This window comes from Artemia franciscana, chromosome 1, assembly GCF_032884065.1.
Source record: "Artemia franciscana chromosome 1, ASM3288406v1, whole genome shotgun sequence".
NCBI lineage: Eukaryota > Metazoa > Arthropoda > Branchiopoda > Anostraca > Artemiidae > Artemia > Artemia franciscana.
In genome coordinates, this window is record NC_088863.1 from 896988 (window position 1) to 909558 (window position 12571).

At 32.2% G+C, this 12571-nt stretch overlaps 1 protein-coding gene across 3 annotated transcripts in view; it reads left to right on the forward strand.

The window, feature by feature from the left end:
• LOC136043825 (cell adhesion molecule Dscam2-like) overlaps positions 1-12571 on the forward strand; it is a 285713-nt gene that overhangs the window by 19931 nt on the left and 253211 nt on the right. For all 3 annotated transcript variants that reach the window (XM_065728754.1, XM_065728764.1, XM_065728771.1), the window contains exon 4: positions 6592-6732. In XM_065728754.1, coding sequence (XP_065584826.1) covers positions 6592-6732 — 141 coding nt within the window. The remainder of the gene's footprint in view (positions 1-6591; positions 6733-12571) is intronic.

Consider the following 12571-nt stretch of genomic DNA (forward strand, 5'->3'; position numbering starts at 1 on the left):
TTTAGAAATAAGTCCACTACCGTCCCATGCTCACTGAATTTCGTAACCCAAGTAACAATCGTGATTTTGGTGGACAGTTGCGACAATGGAAGTTTTCGAAACTGAATTTGTACACTCTGGTATGATTTTGTCGCAAAATAGATCTCCAGGGATAACATCTCCTGCTGATTGGTCCAAGACATTTTTGGGGTAACTATAGCTGTAAACGATCATCCAAAGGTTCACCTCTCATGTCCTGCAACAGAAAGGATATTTGTTAAAAAATGGATTTTTATAAAATATGGGTACGAATCTTTTTGGGTCACCCTGTATATATATATATATATATATATATATATATATATATATATATATATATATATATATATATATATATATATATATATATATATATATATATATATATATATATATATATATATATATATATATATATAATATATATATATATATATATATATATATATATATATAATATATATATATTTATATATATATATATATATATATATATATATATATATATATATATATATATATATATATATATATATATATATATATAATATATATATATATATATATATATATATATTATATATATATATATATATATATATATATATATATATATATATATATATATTATATATATATATAAATATATATATATATATATATATATATATATATATATATATATATATATATATATATATATATATATATATATATATATATACACTGTTTTTTCAAACTGTTTTTCGTATTGAAAAACGGTTACGAAGAAGTGTCCCCGCCTACCTTTTTTCTTTTGAGAAATAAATAAAAAAAGTAAAACACACGTAATTTTTTAGCATGAAGACATATGAATATATCAGTATTTTGGATATTGTGTAGAAATTACAGAACTGGAATTAAGGACATCATATAAATTATATTTATAGACTCTAAATGTTTTCATTAACGTTTAAATTTCCTTAACAAGTGCAAGAATAGTACTAACATTAAGTAATATTGCAAATATATTTAGGTGATATAATGATCATTATCTTGTCTGTGCTTAAATATGTGGAACTAATAGTATTTTGAAAATTAACTCATTTGTAAATATGGTGAAAACTTGTCTGTTCCTGTGTGATAGCCAACATAACAGCAAAGACTGAGAGTGAACTGTATCCCCTCTGTTTTTCTTGCTCAAGACTATCAAAAATAATTTTATGAAATATATTCCAATTTAAAGGCGAATCCCTCAGCTACTCACAGGAATTAATACAACTTTAAACATTGTGTCCTAAAAGAAAAAAGAATTCTTTTAAAAAGCTTAACGACCTTATTTTTGATTTCTTCAGAAATTACAAAATTCTAGATATTTCGGTTTGAATTCAAGAATCCTAGACACATAAAAATTTACTAAGAGATTAATATATTTTCGAGGTTGAATTGAACGGGGAAAAACAAAAAGGAGCTTAAAAGCAGCAAAGTATGAATTTTAAAGTCTACATACTTTTAGTAACGCTTTTAAATCCCTTTAATGAATTAGAAAATAATTATTGCTTTTTATTAATCAGTTGAATACCATTTTCTGAGAGACGTAGCTCTAGCATTTTCATTTGGGTGGGGAAGTAAGAAGGACCTACATCCAGATAGACAAGGGTATATACACCAGGTATATAATAATTTTCACTCCAAATTATTGGGGAGCAATTCCGCCACCTTGCCCCAGTTACGCCACTGTATTTCCTTCTAGTAATACTAAATCCTTATAAGTTCGATGCATGCTACTCCCTTAATATATTTAATTTATTTACATCTTAATGTTGAATTGTTTCCTTTATACATTTTTTCCTGGACTCGTCAGCTTTTTTGGAAGAGGTTTTAAGTGGTATTTGAAACACCACTTACAGCAGCTGAATAATCAGAAAGTCTTTTGTTTCTTTTGTTTTTAAGTGTTTGTTCGAGAAAGAGAATTCTTTTACCTTGTTAAACAATAGGGATATTCTTTGAAGCATGTAAGTTAATTTCAGTGCTGTGATTCTTGCAAAAGAGCCTACTCATGTTTTTTCTCTGTGATGAACTTTTGTGAAAAGAAAGTTTTAATTATTTAGAAAACGATTAAAATTTTGGTGGCTCAGAATTTTAATTTGAAAAATAAAAGTTCTGAACGGATATTTTGTGGCTTTTGTAACCCTTTATAATAGTTTTACCTCTAAAAAGAAACGATACTGCAACATTTTATTTATAGCCCGAGCTATTTTAGTTTTGATTTATTTTTTAAGCGAATTCAGTGTATTTTCAGGGTTTCTTTAAAAACAGTCTACTCATGTGTTTAGGATCGCTCTTTCAGAGGCAAAGCTTTAGCGTTGTCCTGGTAAAGAACCGTCTGCATCCCATGTTTAATTTCATTACAATTATTATTTTCTCCAACCAGTTCGTTAGGAAGGGATTATCATAGGTATTTTAAAAGCGGCTATTTCGGTTATAAAATGATTGTTCTAGTGCCTCTTTCAAGGATCAAAAGTCATACGAGAATCAATAGTCCCCGCTCAGAACGAATTTTGTTGATTGCCCTGTTCACACTCTTCAAAAGTTGGATCAAAGTCAACTGTTTTGTTAAAAAACTGTCTGAATACTGTGTTAATATACCCAGCTCTTTGTACAAGAGTTGTAAATTATTTAGATTTTCAAACGATCACATATAGGTTTTATAGCAGGTAAAGGGAACGTTTTCGTCTTGGCCGTCTCTTTGGCTCAAAACTTTGTAGAATTGTCCCCTGGGTCAACAGGAACATAAATTTTTGTGAGAGAGAGGGAGGATATTAGAAGACACGGAAATCAACCAAAAATCTCTGTCTCTGGTCAGCTTCAAACATAAAGCCATGAAATCTTGGGCCAAGAGAAAGCTAATGCATTGAAAATCTTAATTGGAGGCACAGGCTTTTTGAACACACAGGCCCAATTTGATATCCTCAAAAGAAGGTCCGAAAAAGGGCTAGAAATGTTTCTTCACCCGATTAGCTCAAAAATTTATGCTTAATTTCTTTAGCTAAGGGAACCCAAACACAGAAGGAAAAATAGAGATAAATATTAGTCTTCTAAAAACGGGAACCGAACAAGGGCCAATAAACTTTTTCTTCTGAACAGGTTACACATTAATTCTGTAAGTGTCTGGGCCAAATGTATGCTAATGAACAAGAATAATTTTAATTTGGGTGATTGAACATCCTTATCCTTGTATATTTTGAACTTGGAAACCCCAATTCTAAAGAAAAATTTGAAAAAAATTATACCTCCAAAAACACAGCCAGAAAATCGCAAACCTAAAATTAGTTGGGGTAACAGCTCCTCAGATATAAACCCAAAATTGGTCCTACAAACAATTTATCGGATTGGCTTCAAATTTACAAGAATTGTTGCCTTGGGTAGGGAACCAAACATTGCTTTAGGAGTAATAAGGGTGCTAGGGGACCCAGATATGGACCCGGAGACATGTCTTGTCCAATCAGTTGAAAGCTGTAGATCCTTTAGTGAAGGGAAAACTAATACAAGAAAATTGTTTTATGACAAGCCCGCCCCCCGTCAAAATGATCTTATTATTCTCTCTCAAAACTTACGTTATTAAGTCCTTTGGTCAGTAGCACCCCATTGAAAAGGAAAAATATACAAAAAATGGTTTCTCCAAAAAAAAATCAATTTTTTTATTATAATAGTCTGGAACTTACATTATTGAAATCTTAGGCAAATGGAAGCCTTAAGCAAAAAAAAAAAATAGGTTGGGGGTAAGGATCCCAAAACTAGCTCTCCAAAATTATTTTATTTGCTTGAAACTTATATCTAACAGTCCTTGGATCAAGTAGATACCTATACACACGAAAAAATGACGCGACTAAATATGCGGCCCTAAATAAACGAAAAAGCTTGTACTTCTGCATGTCTTAAAACTCAACTGTAAGTAAGGAGTGACTCGACCCAATAGTTATCGAAACTCTAAAAAAAACAGGAATTTTGATAACAATGGAAACATCAATAGAACTTAATTTGCATGCTGGTTCCAAATATTTAATATTAATGAAGTTTAATGTTACCAGCGAGCCTGAGAAAGTTTTCCCGATTTTATAAAAATGCGGGAACATGTCAAAAAGTCAAAGTATTTTAATGAAAATTACACTATCAGGTTTGGCATATTAGAAAAACTTACTTTAAAGGTTTCAAGCTCCTATATTCAAAATGTGGAATATTCTCCAGGGGAAATCTTATCTGAGGATTGGTGTGAAAGGGGATACCCTGGTATGATTTGAAAAACAGTCAGAACCTAAATAAAAAGACTAGTTTTTGAAATTAAGTAGTTACATGTTAAAACGAACAAAAAATTTTCCGAAGGGGCTACACATCCTCAAACTTCGCTCTTAACACTAGAGTCTGAATATTCGCAACAGTTCTTGAAGAAAGACTGTTCAAATACAAGGACCTTTGAATTTGAATGATACGTATTTTAAAGAACTTTAACAACTTTAAAGAACAATAATCTAATTCTGACTAAACACATATTTTCTTTATCTCTGCTCAACATAACTGGGTCCTGAGATATTATTGGATTATTCACATTGGTCTGATAAGATTTGTGACCTCGTAACCCTGATTACCTATAATGTTTTTGCCCAGATTACTCTGATAATATATTTTTTTTTTTTTAATTTTATGTATTGCTAAAAGTACGTCTCGAGTGAATTTCCATTATTAAATATCGAACTTTCATTAAAACTTTGACAAATTTATTGGCAGATACAGGTCATCATATTATGAAGACCAGACCTAACCAGCTGCCTAACTTTAATATCTTCATCCCTTCCTTCCCTTGTAAACTGAAGCCTTGACTCTTTTCATGTGCAGCATTAGCTGCTTGTCTCCACAATTGCATGTGGCACTTTTTTGAGCCTATTTCATGCCGTATTTCGGTTTCAAAATTCGACATAACATTTTTTCTCTAAGCTTGTTCTTTCTGATCCTCTCTCCGTGAAAAATCAACCCACAAAAATTTCTCAAGTAAAAATTACCTCCCACGTAATATGTTCCCGTCCCCAAAAATCCCCCCACAGTTCTCACCTCGCTGAAAATTTCCCCCTTAAACATCCTATGGACTATTCCCCTTAAAGACTTCTGGAAATCCTCCTCCATGGAAAACTCCCTGGGAACTTACCCCTGTGGAAAGTTGTTCCCAAGGTATATCCCCCCAGAAAATTCCTATCGTAGAAAGTCACTCCTCCACAAGAAATTCGTCCTGGACAATTGCCTCCCTGCTAAAATCTCATCCGGTCTATTCCCTTGGAACGTTCTCTCCACACATAAAATTGGGCAGCCAAAGAGGAACTAAGACAAATATAAGGAACGCTGTATGTCAATTCTAGACAATTCCTTCCGAGTGATACTTTCCTTGAAAAATCCCCCTCCCCCAAAATGTTACTTCCCCAATGGAAAACCTTCTTGTGGAAAATCCCCACGCAGAAAATCCTCCCCCCCCCAAAAAAAAATCGTATATTTCCTAATAAAAAATAATATATGTAAGCAATGGGCAAAATGCAGAACCTAAAACACTTTCCCAAAGAGTGGTGGGGTTACGTCATCCCTAAAGATATAGTTATTGAACCGTTTAATTGGGCTGCATAACAAATAACTATCGGGGGAAAATGTCTAAGGTGAAAAAAGGGGGTAGAAGGGGGCTAATTTCCCTTTAATCTTTTTTCAAATAAAGAAGGGCACTAGATTTAAATTACCATCTGAATAAACCCTGTAGATGCAATCCTTTCTGGAAAACAATAACAAATAAATAAAAAAAACAAAAAAAAACAATAAGATAAACATGCAACTTTGATCTTCCTTCTGCCAGAAAATACAAATTTTTGTAGATAAGAGCTTGAAACCTCTACAGTAGGGCTCTCATGTATGCTGAATTTGATGGTCCGGTTTTAGTTATGACCCTTGACTTCTTGGGGTATCTCTTCACTTTTCGAAACTCAGTAAAATTTTGTTGGGCTTGGAGCTTTTAATGGGTATCAGTAAACATAATATGTTTTGTATACTCGAGATCAACGTAGAAAGTCAGTGCTTTGGATACATTAATTGTTAATGAAAAAACAATGAAAACATTTTTTAAATGTTTTCACTTTTATGTCTTCACTTTTGACTATTAAAAAGGGCACTACCTTTGTCAATTTCTTATTGAATAAACCCCTTTTGAAGTAAATGAATAAATCCCTTCTATACAAAGTGCCCTGGTCAAAAAAAAGTGCCAACATCGTTCTTTACATAGGCATTAGCAAATGTGTGGTTTGAACTGGATATTTTACTGAAAGCATACGGAAAAAAGAATATTAAACCAAGAACTTCATTTATGCTTATTACTTATCGGCATGAGTTGAAAACCGTTTTTAGATATTTTGCCAGTCGATTATATTTTACTGCGTGTTCTTTTTTTGTAAATTTGTTTATTATATTTATCATAATTATACGTAATTATGATAAAATAACAATCTCATTCATTTATATATTTCAACGTTTTAATTATAGTTTTTTAGAATATTGATTATATTTTAGAAGGCAACTATCATGCCATCACAAAAGGCGAGTTAATAATATTTAAATCTGATGGTGACAATGACGGGTATATATGTCATGCACAGCATCGTGTGACAAAGAAAACTGTTTCTTCCAAGCCAGCTTTCGTAAAAACTGTCAGTAAGTATTTCTTATATTTTTTTTCCTACAGATTTTCTAAAGCTGGGGTTCACATAAACTACGGCCTCTGTGTCACGAGCGGTTATTTTTACCAGCATGTTTGTAGCTACTAGGAAATCTGGGAAAGAGGGTACTTTTGCAAATTGATCCTACTTTCTAAAAAAAAAGTAGTTTTCTAAAGGAAAGCAATAAGTGGCATTGAAACCTGTTTGCAAAAAACTGAAAAGCAAAATAAAACTGTTTTCAAAGAGGAAGGTTTTCAAAGAAAACTAAAGATTTGCGGTACATTAAATACGAGTATATACATAAAATCAAATTGTTATTTATATTGTAAAATGAAAAGTTATCTCTGTCAATGAATAAATGAGACCCAGGTCGAACAGAAATTCAAATAATAATCAAATCAAGCTAAAAAAAAACAGCAACTACCGCAAACAGGAGTAGTGACAATGGCCCTAAGCCTTGTAAAAGTCACAGCGTCATTTGTGCTATACTGAAACCAATTCATTTCGAAAAGTGAGTTTAGTTCTCATGACTTCAACAAAAAAAGAAACAAAATCCCCGTAATAGCCGAGACTACTGAAAAGAACCAATGAAAGTTGAATGATGTTTATTCCTGAAATTCTCTGCACTTTTGGATTAAGCGTTTTCTAAAAAAGAAAACGTTTAAAATATATTGTGTTTTCAGTAAAGTACTAATGACGCTTGTGTCTTCCAAGCCAGCTCTCACAAAAACAGTCAGCAAGCATTTCTTATATCTTTTTTTTCCTAAAGATTTTCTAAAGCTGGGTCTCACATAAACTCTGGCCTCTGTGTCATGAAGGGTTATTTTTTTGTGCGGACAACATCTGATCAAGGTGTCACCTGTCAGACGACAAATATTTCTTGTTGACACTTGTTCTGCCACGACTGGTGCACTTGAACCAAATCACGCCTCTTCATGGCTTATATGGCATATTGCAACCATAATTGACGTGCGTCACCCTACGCTCTAGTTTTGAAGCAGAGGATCACTTGGCTTCCAATAGAAAATTAATGTGGAAGAATTCCTTCAAATATGCTATACTTTTATAATTTTAGGAGTCTTAGTATATTCACTCCATGTTAAAACCTTAGCTGGAATTGAAATACACGTATAAAGGGAAGGTAGTATTTCAACATTTTTTTAAAACTAATTAATGGGACTGTCCAAATTAAAAGGCTTCCTCTAGTTAGGTGCATCAATCCTGAATTAGACTGGATGGCTTTATAAAAAGAATTAAATAAAAAAACAAGTTTTTTTAACTAAAAGAAAGGAGCAACATTAAAACTTAAAACGAACAGAATTTACTCCGTGTATGAAAGGGGCTGTTCCCTTCTCAACCCCCCGCTCTTCACGCTAAATTTTGTTTCTCTCTTGCTTCTACTTTATTAAACAGTAGAATACTTTAGCGTAAAGAACGGGGCGTTGAGAAGGGAATAGTTCCTTTCATACATGGAGTAGTTTCTGCTCGTTTTCAACTTTAATGTCGCTCCTTACTTTCAATTAAAAAAACTTGTCTTTTTTTATTTAATTTCTGACCTTTTTTGAATTAATGCATGTTTGATTTTGGCTCTCCGCACATGAATAATTAAAACGAAATATGCGTATTATTATTTTTTTTCGCCACATGGGTTTCTTTTAATTTTGGTCAGACGATTTTGAGACAAGTTGGTGGGGGGAGGCCTAGTTGCCCTCCAATATTTTGGGTACTTAAAAAGGCCACTAGAACTTTTAATTTTCAACGAACGTATTTATTAGTAAAAAAAATATACGTAACTTAGGAATTAACTTACGTAACGAACTTCTATATTCGTATGCTTTTATTATGTATATGAGGGGGATGAGGGGGTTTTCCCCCTCGTTAATGCCTCGCTCTTTTCACTAAAGCTTTAATTTTGTCCGAATTCTTTAAGACTGACCCCTGAATCACAAAGGCCGTAGAATAAATAGTTGAAGTTACTAAAAATACTTCAGCGTAAAGAGCGAGGTATTTAGGAGGAGATGGACCTCTCATATGCTTAATAATATCTGTTCGTTTTAAGTTTTAATGCTATTTAAAAACAATGCTAGAAAATCATGCGCCCCCTACATGGAATTTCTTTTCTTCCATGAAAAATTCCTCCAAGGGAAGATCATCCCACGTAGCCCCTTCCTCTCAACCCCCCCCCCACAACCAAAAAAAAACTGAAAACGTCTGTACACTTCCCAATAACCATTACTGTATGTAAACACTGGTCAAAGTTTGTAACTTGTAGCCCTTCCCTCAGAGACTGTGGGGGAGTAAGTCAGCCCCAAAGACATAGTTATTATCTTTTTTGAAAATGCTGAGCAAAATGGCTATCTAAAAATTTTGATGCGTTGACTTTGGGAGAAAATGACTTTGGGAGCGCTGAATGCGATGGTGTGATTTTGGTTAAGATTCTAAGACTTTTAGGGGGTGATTTCCTGTATTTTTCAAAATAAGGCAAATTTTCTCAGGCTCAACTCTTGATGAGCAAGAATAAATTTGATGAAACTTATATATATATATATATATATATATATATATATATATATATATATATATATATATATATATATATATATATATATATATATATATATATATATATATATATATATATATATATATATATATATATATATATATATTATATAAATATAGCATAAAAATCCAATTCTTTTGATGTATCTATCAATATCAAAATTCCGTTTTTTAGAGTTTTGTTTACTATTGAGCCGGGTAGCTCCTTACTACAGTTCGTTACCACGAACTGTTTGATAAAATTTAAAGTACCTTGGATGCCTTGATATGGTCTTGAAGACATATCAGTTTCAAAATTAGAGAACGGTGGCTAAACTAACGGCATTCAACGATTATTTGCTTTTCTAATTCCTTTCAGCTGAGCCTCTAAATTCTTGAAAGAAAGGCCGACGAGGACAAAAAGAGATGTTTAGAAAGTTTCGTCACAGGGTCCAACCCTCTGGATTCAATTCGCAAAACCATTGATTGCCAGGGGCCAGACAAAGCTAAAGAATCGTCGATATTAAGCGGATTGTAAAATCCGCTTATTTCCCATCGCAATCACAACTGAGCTTAACTCTATTGAGTGTAAAATCACCTTGACTAATTGGAGTAGGTCTTAGTCCATTTTCTACTGCTGTTTCTTAACAGCGTGTCCTGGCACTTAGCATATCTACTCGGGCTTTTTCCCGTCTGGGAAAATGTATTTTGATTTTTTTTTTTCCCTCTATCTGTTGTTTTCCAGATCCTTTATATCAAGCTTGCTATTTGACTAATTAATTTGCTAAAGTTTACATATTTTAAAAGAAAAAAAATTTTTAAAGACAATTTAAGGATTTTCATTTCAAATCCCAGACCGTTTTTAAAAGAAATTAAAATTGATTCTGCTCTGACTGGTGGCCTAAGAAGTCTTATACGAATGCTTCCAAAGCCCACCTATAAAATTGCAAATTTCACAAATTAAAGAAAAGTTTTGTTTGATCTACATTTAGAAGTTACTTAAGTTTAATTTTCCAGTGCTCCGCTTTTTTCTTGTGTTGTCGTAAGTGGGTTTGAATTAAATTAATTACTTCATTTAACTGATCTGATTTTTCAGAATACATACAAAATAATACTAACTCGTACACTCTAAAATTTTAATCAATTACAATAAAGTTTGAAGATCAATGAACCATGAACCCGGCGCAAAAGACCTTATCCAAGGGGAGGGGGGTAATATGCTTTGAACCCTTCCCCATGATCCTTTTTTTGGCTTTAAAAACTTATCAAAAAGTATATAAAAAAATAAAAAAAATTTGAAGAATTCATCTTCTTTCATTTCAATGAATTGCCTCATTTCATAACAATTTATTTATCAGTCCTGGTTGAACTTCGCTGATGTAACGATGCTGGGATTGTTTTCAAAAGCTGTTCATTTTAGTTTTATTGATTTTATCCTCTTGTAAGTTGTTTTTTCTTATTTGTATTGCTGAGGGCGGCCCTTGGACATAGGGCCGAAATATTCATTCTTATTTGTTTCCCACTATCTTAACAAAAAATTCCGTATTGTTATTCTTGTTTTTGGTGTTTTTGACACATGAAGCTATACTTATAAATATCTTCTTAATAATCATAGCGTCTTGTTACTCCTTTTATTCTGCATTTGTGCAGCTTTATATCAATGTGCGACTCTAATATATTTTATGTTCTGAATAATAACTCAGAATATAAACACTTATTTTTGCAGCTTTCTTCTCTAGTAAGGCAGTTTAGTTTGCATGCTTTGCAAAAAGACTCCACTCCTTTTCTTAAAAAATAAAATTAAATTAAAATGCAATACAAAGAAAAATGACAATAAGTTGCGTCTTTTAGGATATTAAATAAATAAAACTAGTTTTTTAAATGAAAGTAAGGAGCGACATTAAAAATGTAAAACGAACAGAAATTACTCCCTGTGTGAAAGGGGCTGTTCTATTCTCAACGCCCCACTCTTTACGCTACAGTTTGACTCTTTCTCTCAATTCTACTTTATTAAACAGTAAAAATTCCATATTTATGTAGATAGGAGGTTGAAATTTTTGCAATAGGGTTCTCTGATACGCTGAATGTAATGGTGTGATTTTTGTCAAGATTTTATGACGTTTAGGGGGTTTTTCCCCTATTTTCCAAAATAAGATAAATTTTCTCAGGCTCGTAACTTTCGATGACAAAGACTAAATTTGGTGAAAATTATATATTTAAAATCAGAATGACAATTCGATTCTTTTGATGTATCTTTTAATAACAAAATTCTGTTTTTTAGAGTTTCGTTTACTATTGAGCCGGGTCGCTCCCTACTACAGTTTGTTACCACGAATTGTTTGATAATATGCTCTTTTTATGGTTTTCTGGTCCTATCAAACAGTTCATGGTAACGAACTGTAGTAAGGAGCGACACGGCTCAATAGTAGCCCAAACTCTAAAAAATGGAAATTTGACACCAATAGCTACATAAAAAAAATTGCATTTTAATGCTGATTTCAAATATGTAACTTTCATCAAGATTAATCTGACCTATCAAAAGTTACGACCCTGAGAAAATTTGCCTCATTTTAGAAAATAGGCGAAAACACACCCAAAAAAGTCATACAATCTTAACGAAAGTCACACCATCAGATTCAGCGTATCAGAGAACCTTATTGTAGAAGGTTCAAGCTCCTATCTACAAAAATTTGGAATTTCACATTTTTTGCCAGAAGACAAATCACGGACGCGTGTTTATTTGTTTAAAATAAAAAAAAAAAACTAATTTATTTAGCTGAAAGTAAGGAGCAACATTAAAACTTAAAACGAACAGAAATTAATCCGTATATAAAATGGTTTGTCCCCTCCGCAATGCCTCGCTCTTTACGCTAAAGCTTTTAATTGTTTTAAAAAGTAGAATTGTGACAAAGAATCAAACTTTAGCGTAAAGAGCGAGGGATTGCGGAGGGGACAAACAATTTTATATACGGAGTAATTTCTGTTCATTTTAAGTTTCAATGTCGCTCCTTACTTTCAGCTAAAAAATTAGTTTTTTTTTTATTTAATTTCTGAACGTTTTTGAATTAATGCATGTTTGGTTTTGGCTCTCCGCACATAAATTATTAAAATGAAATTTGTATATTAATTCTTTTTTTGGCTAAATGGCTTTCTCTTAGTTTTGATCAGACGATTTTGAGAAATAAGGGGTGGAGAAGGAGGCCTTGTTGCCCTCCAATTTTTCGGTTGCTTAAAAAGGCAACTAGAACTTTTAATTTTTAACGAACGTTTTTATTAGTAAAAATTATACGGAG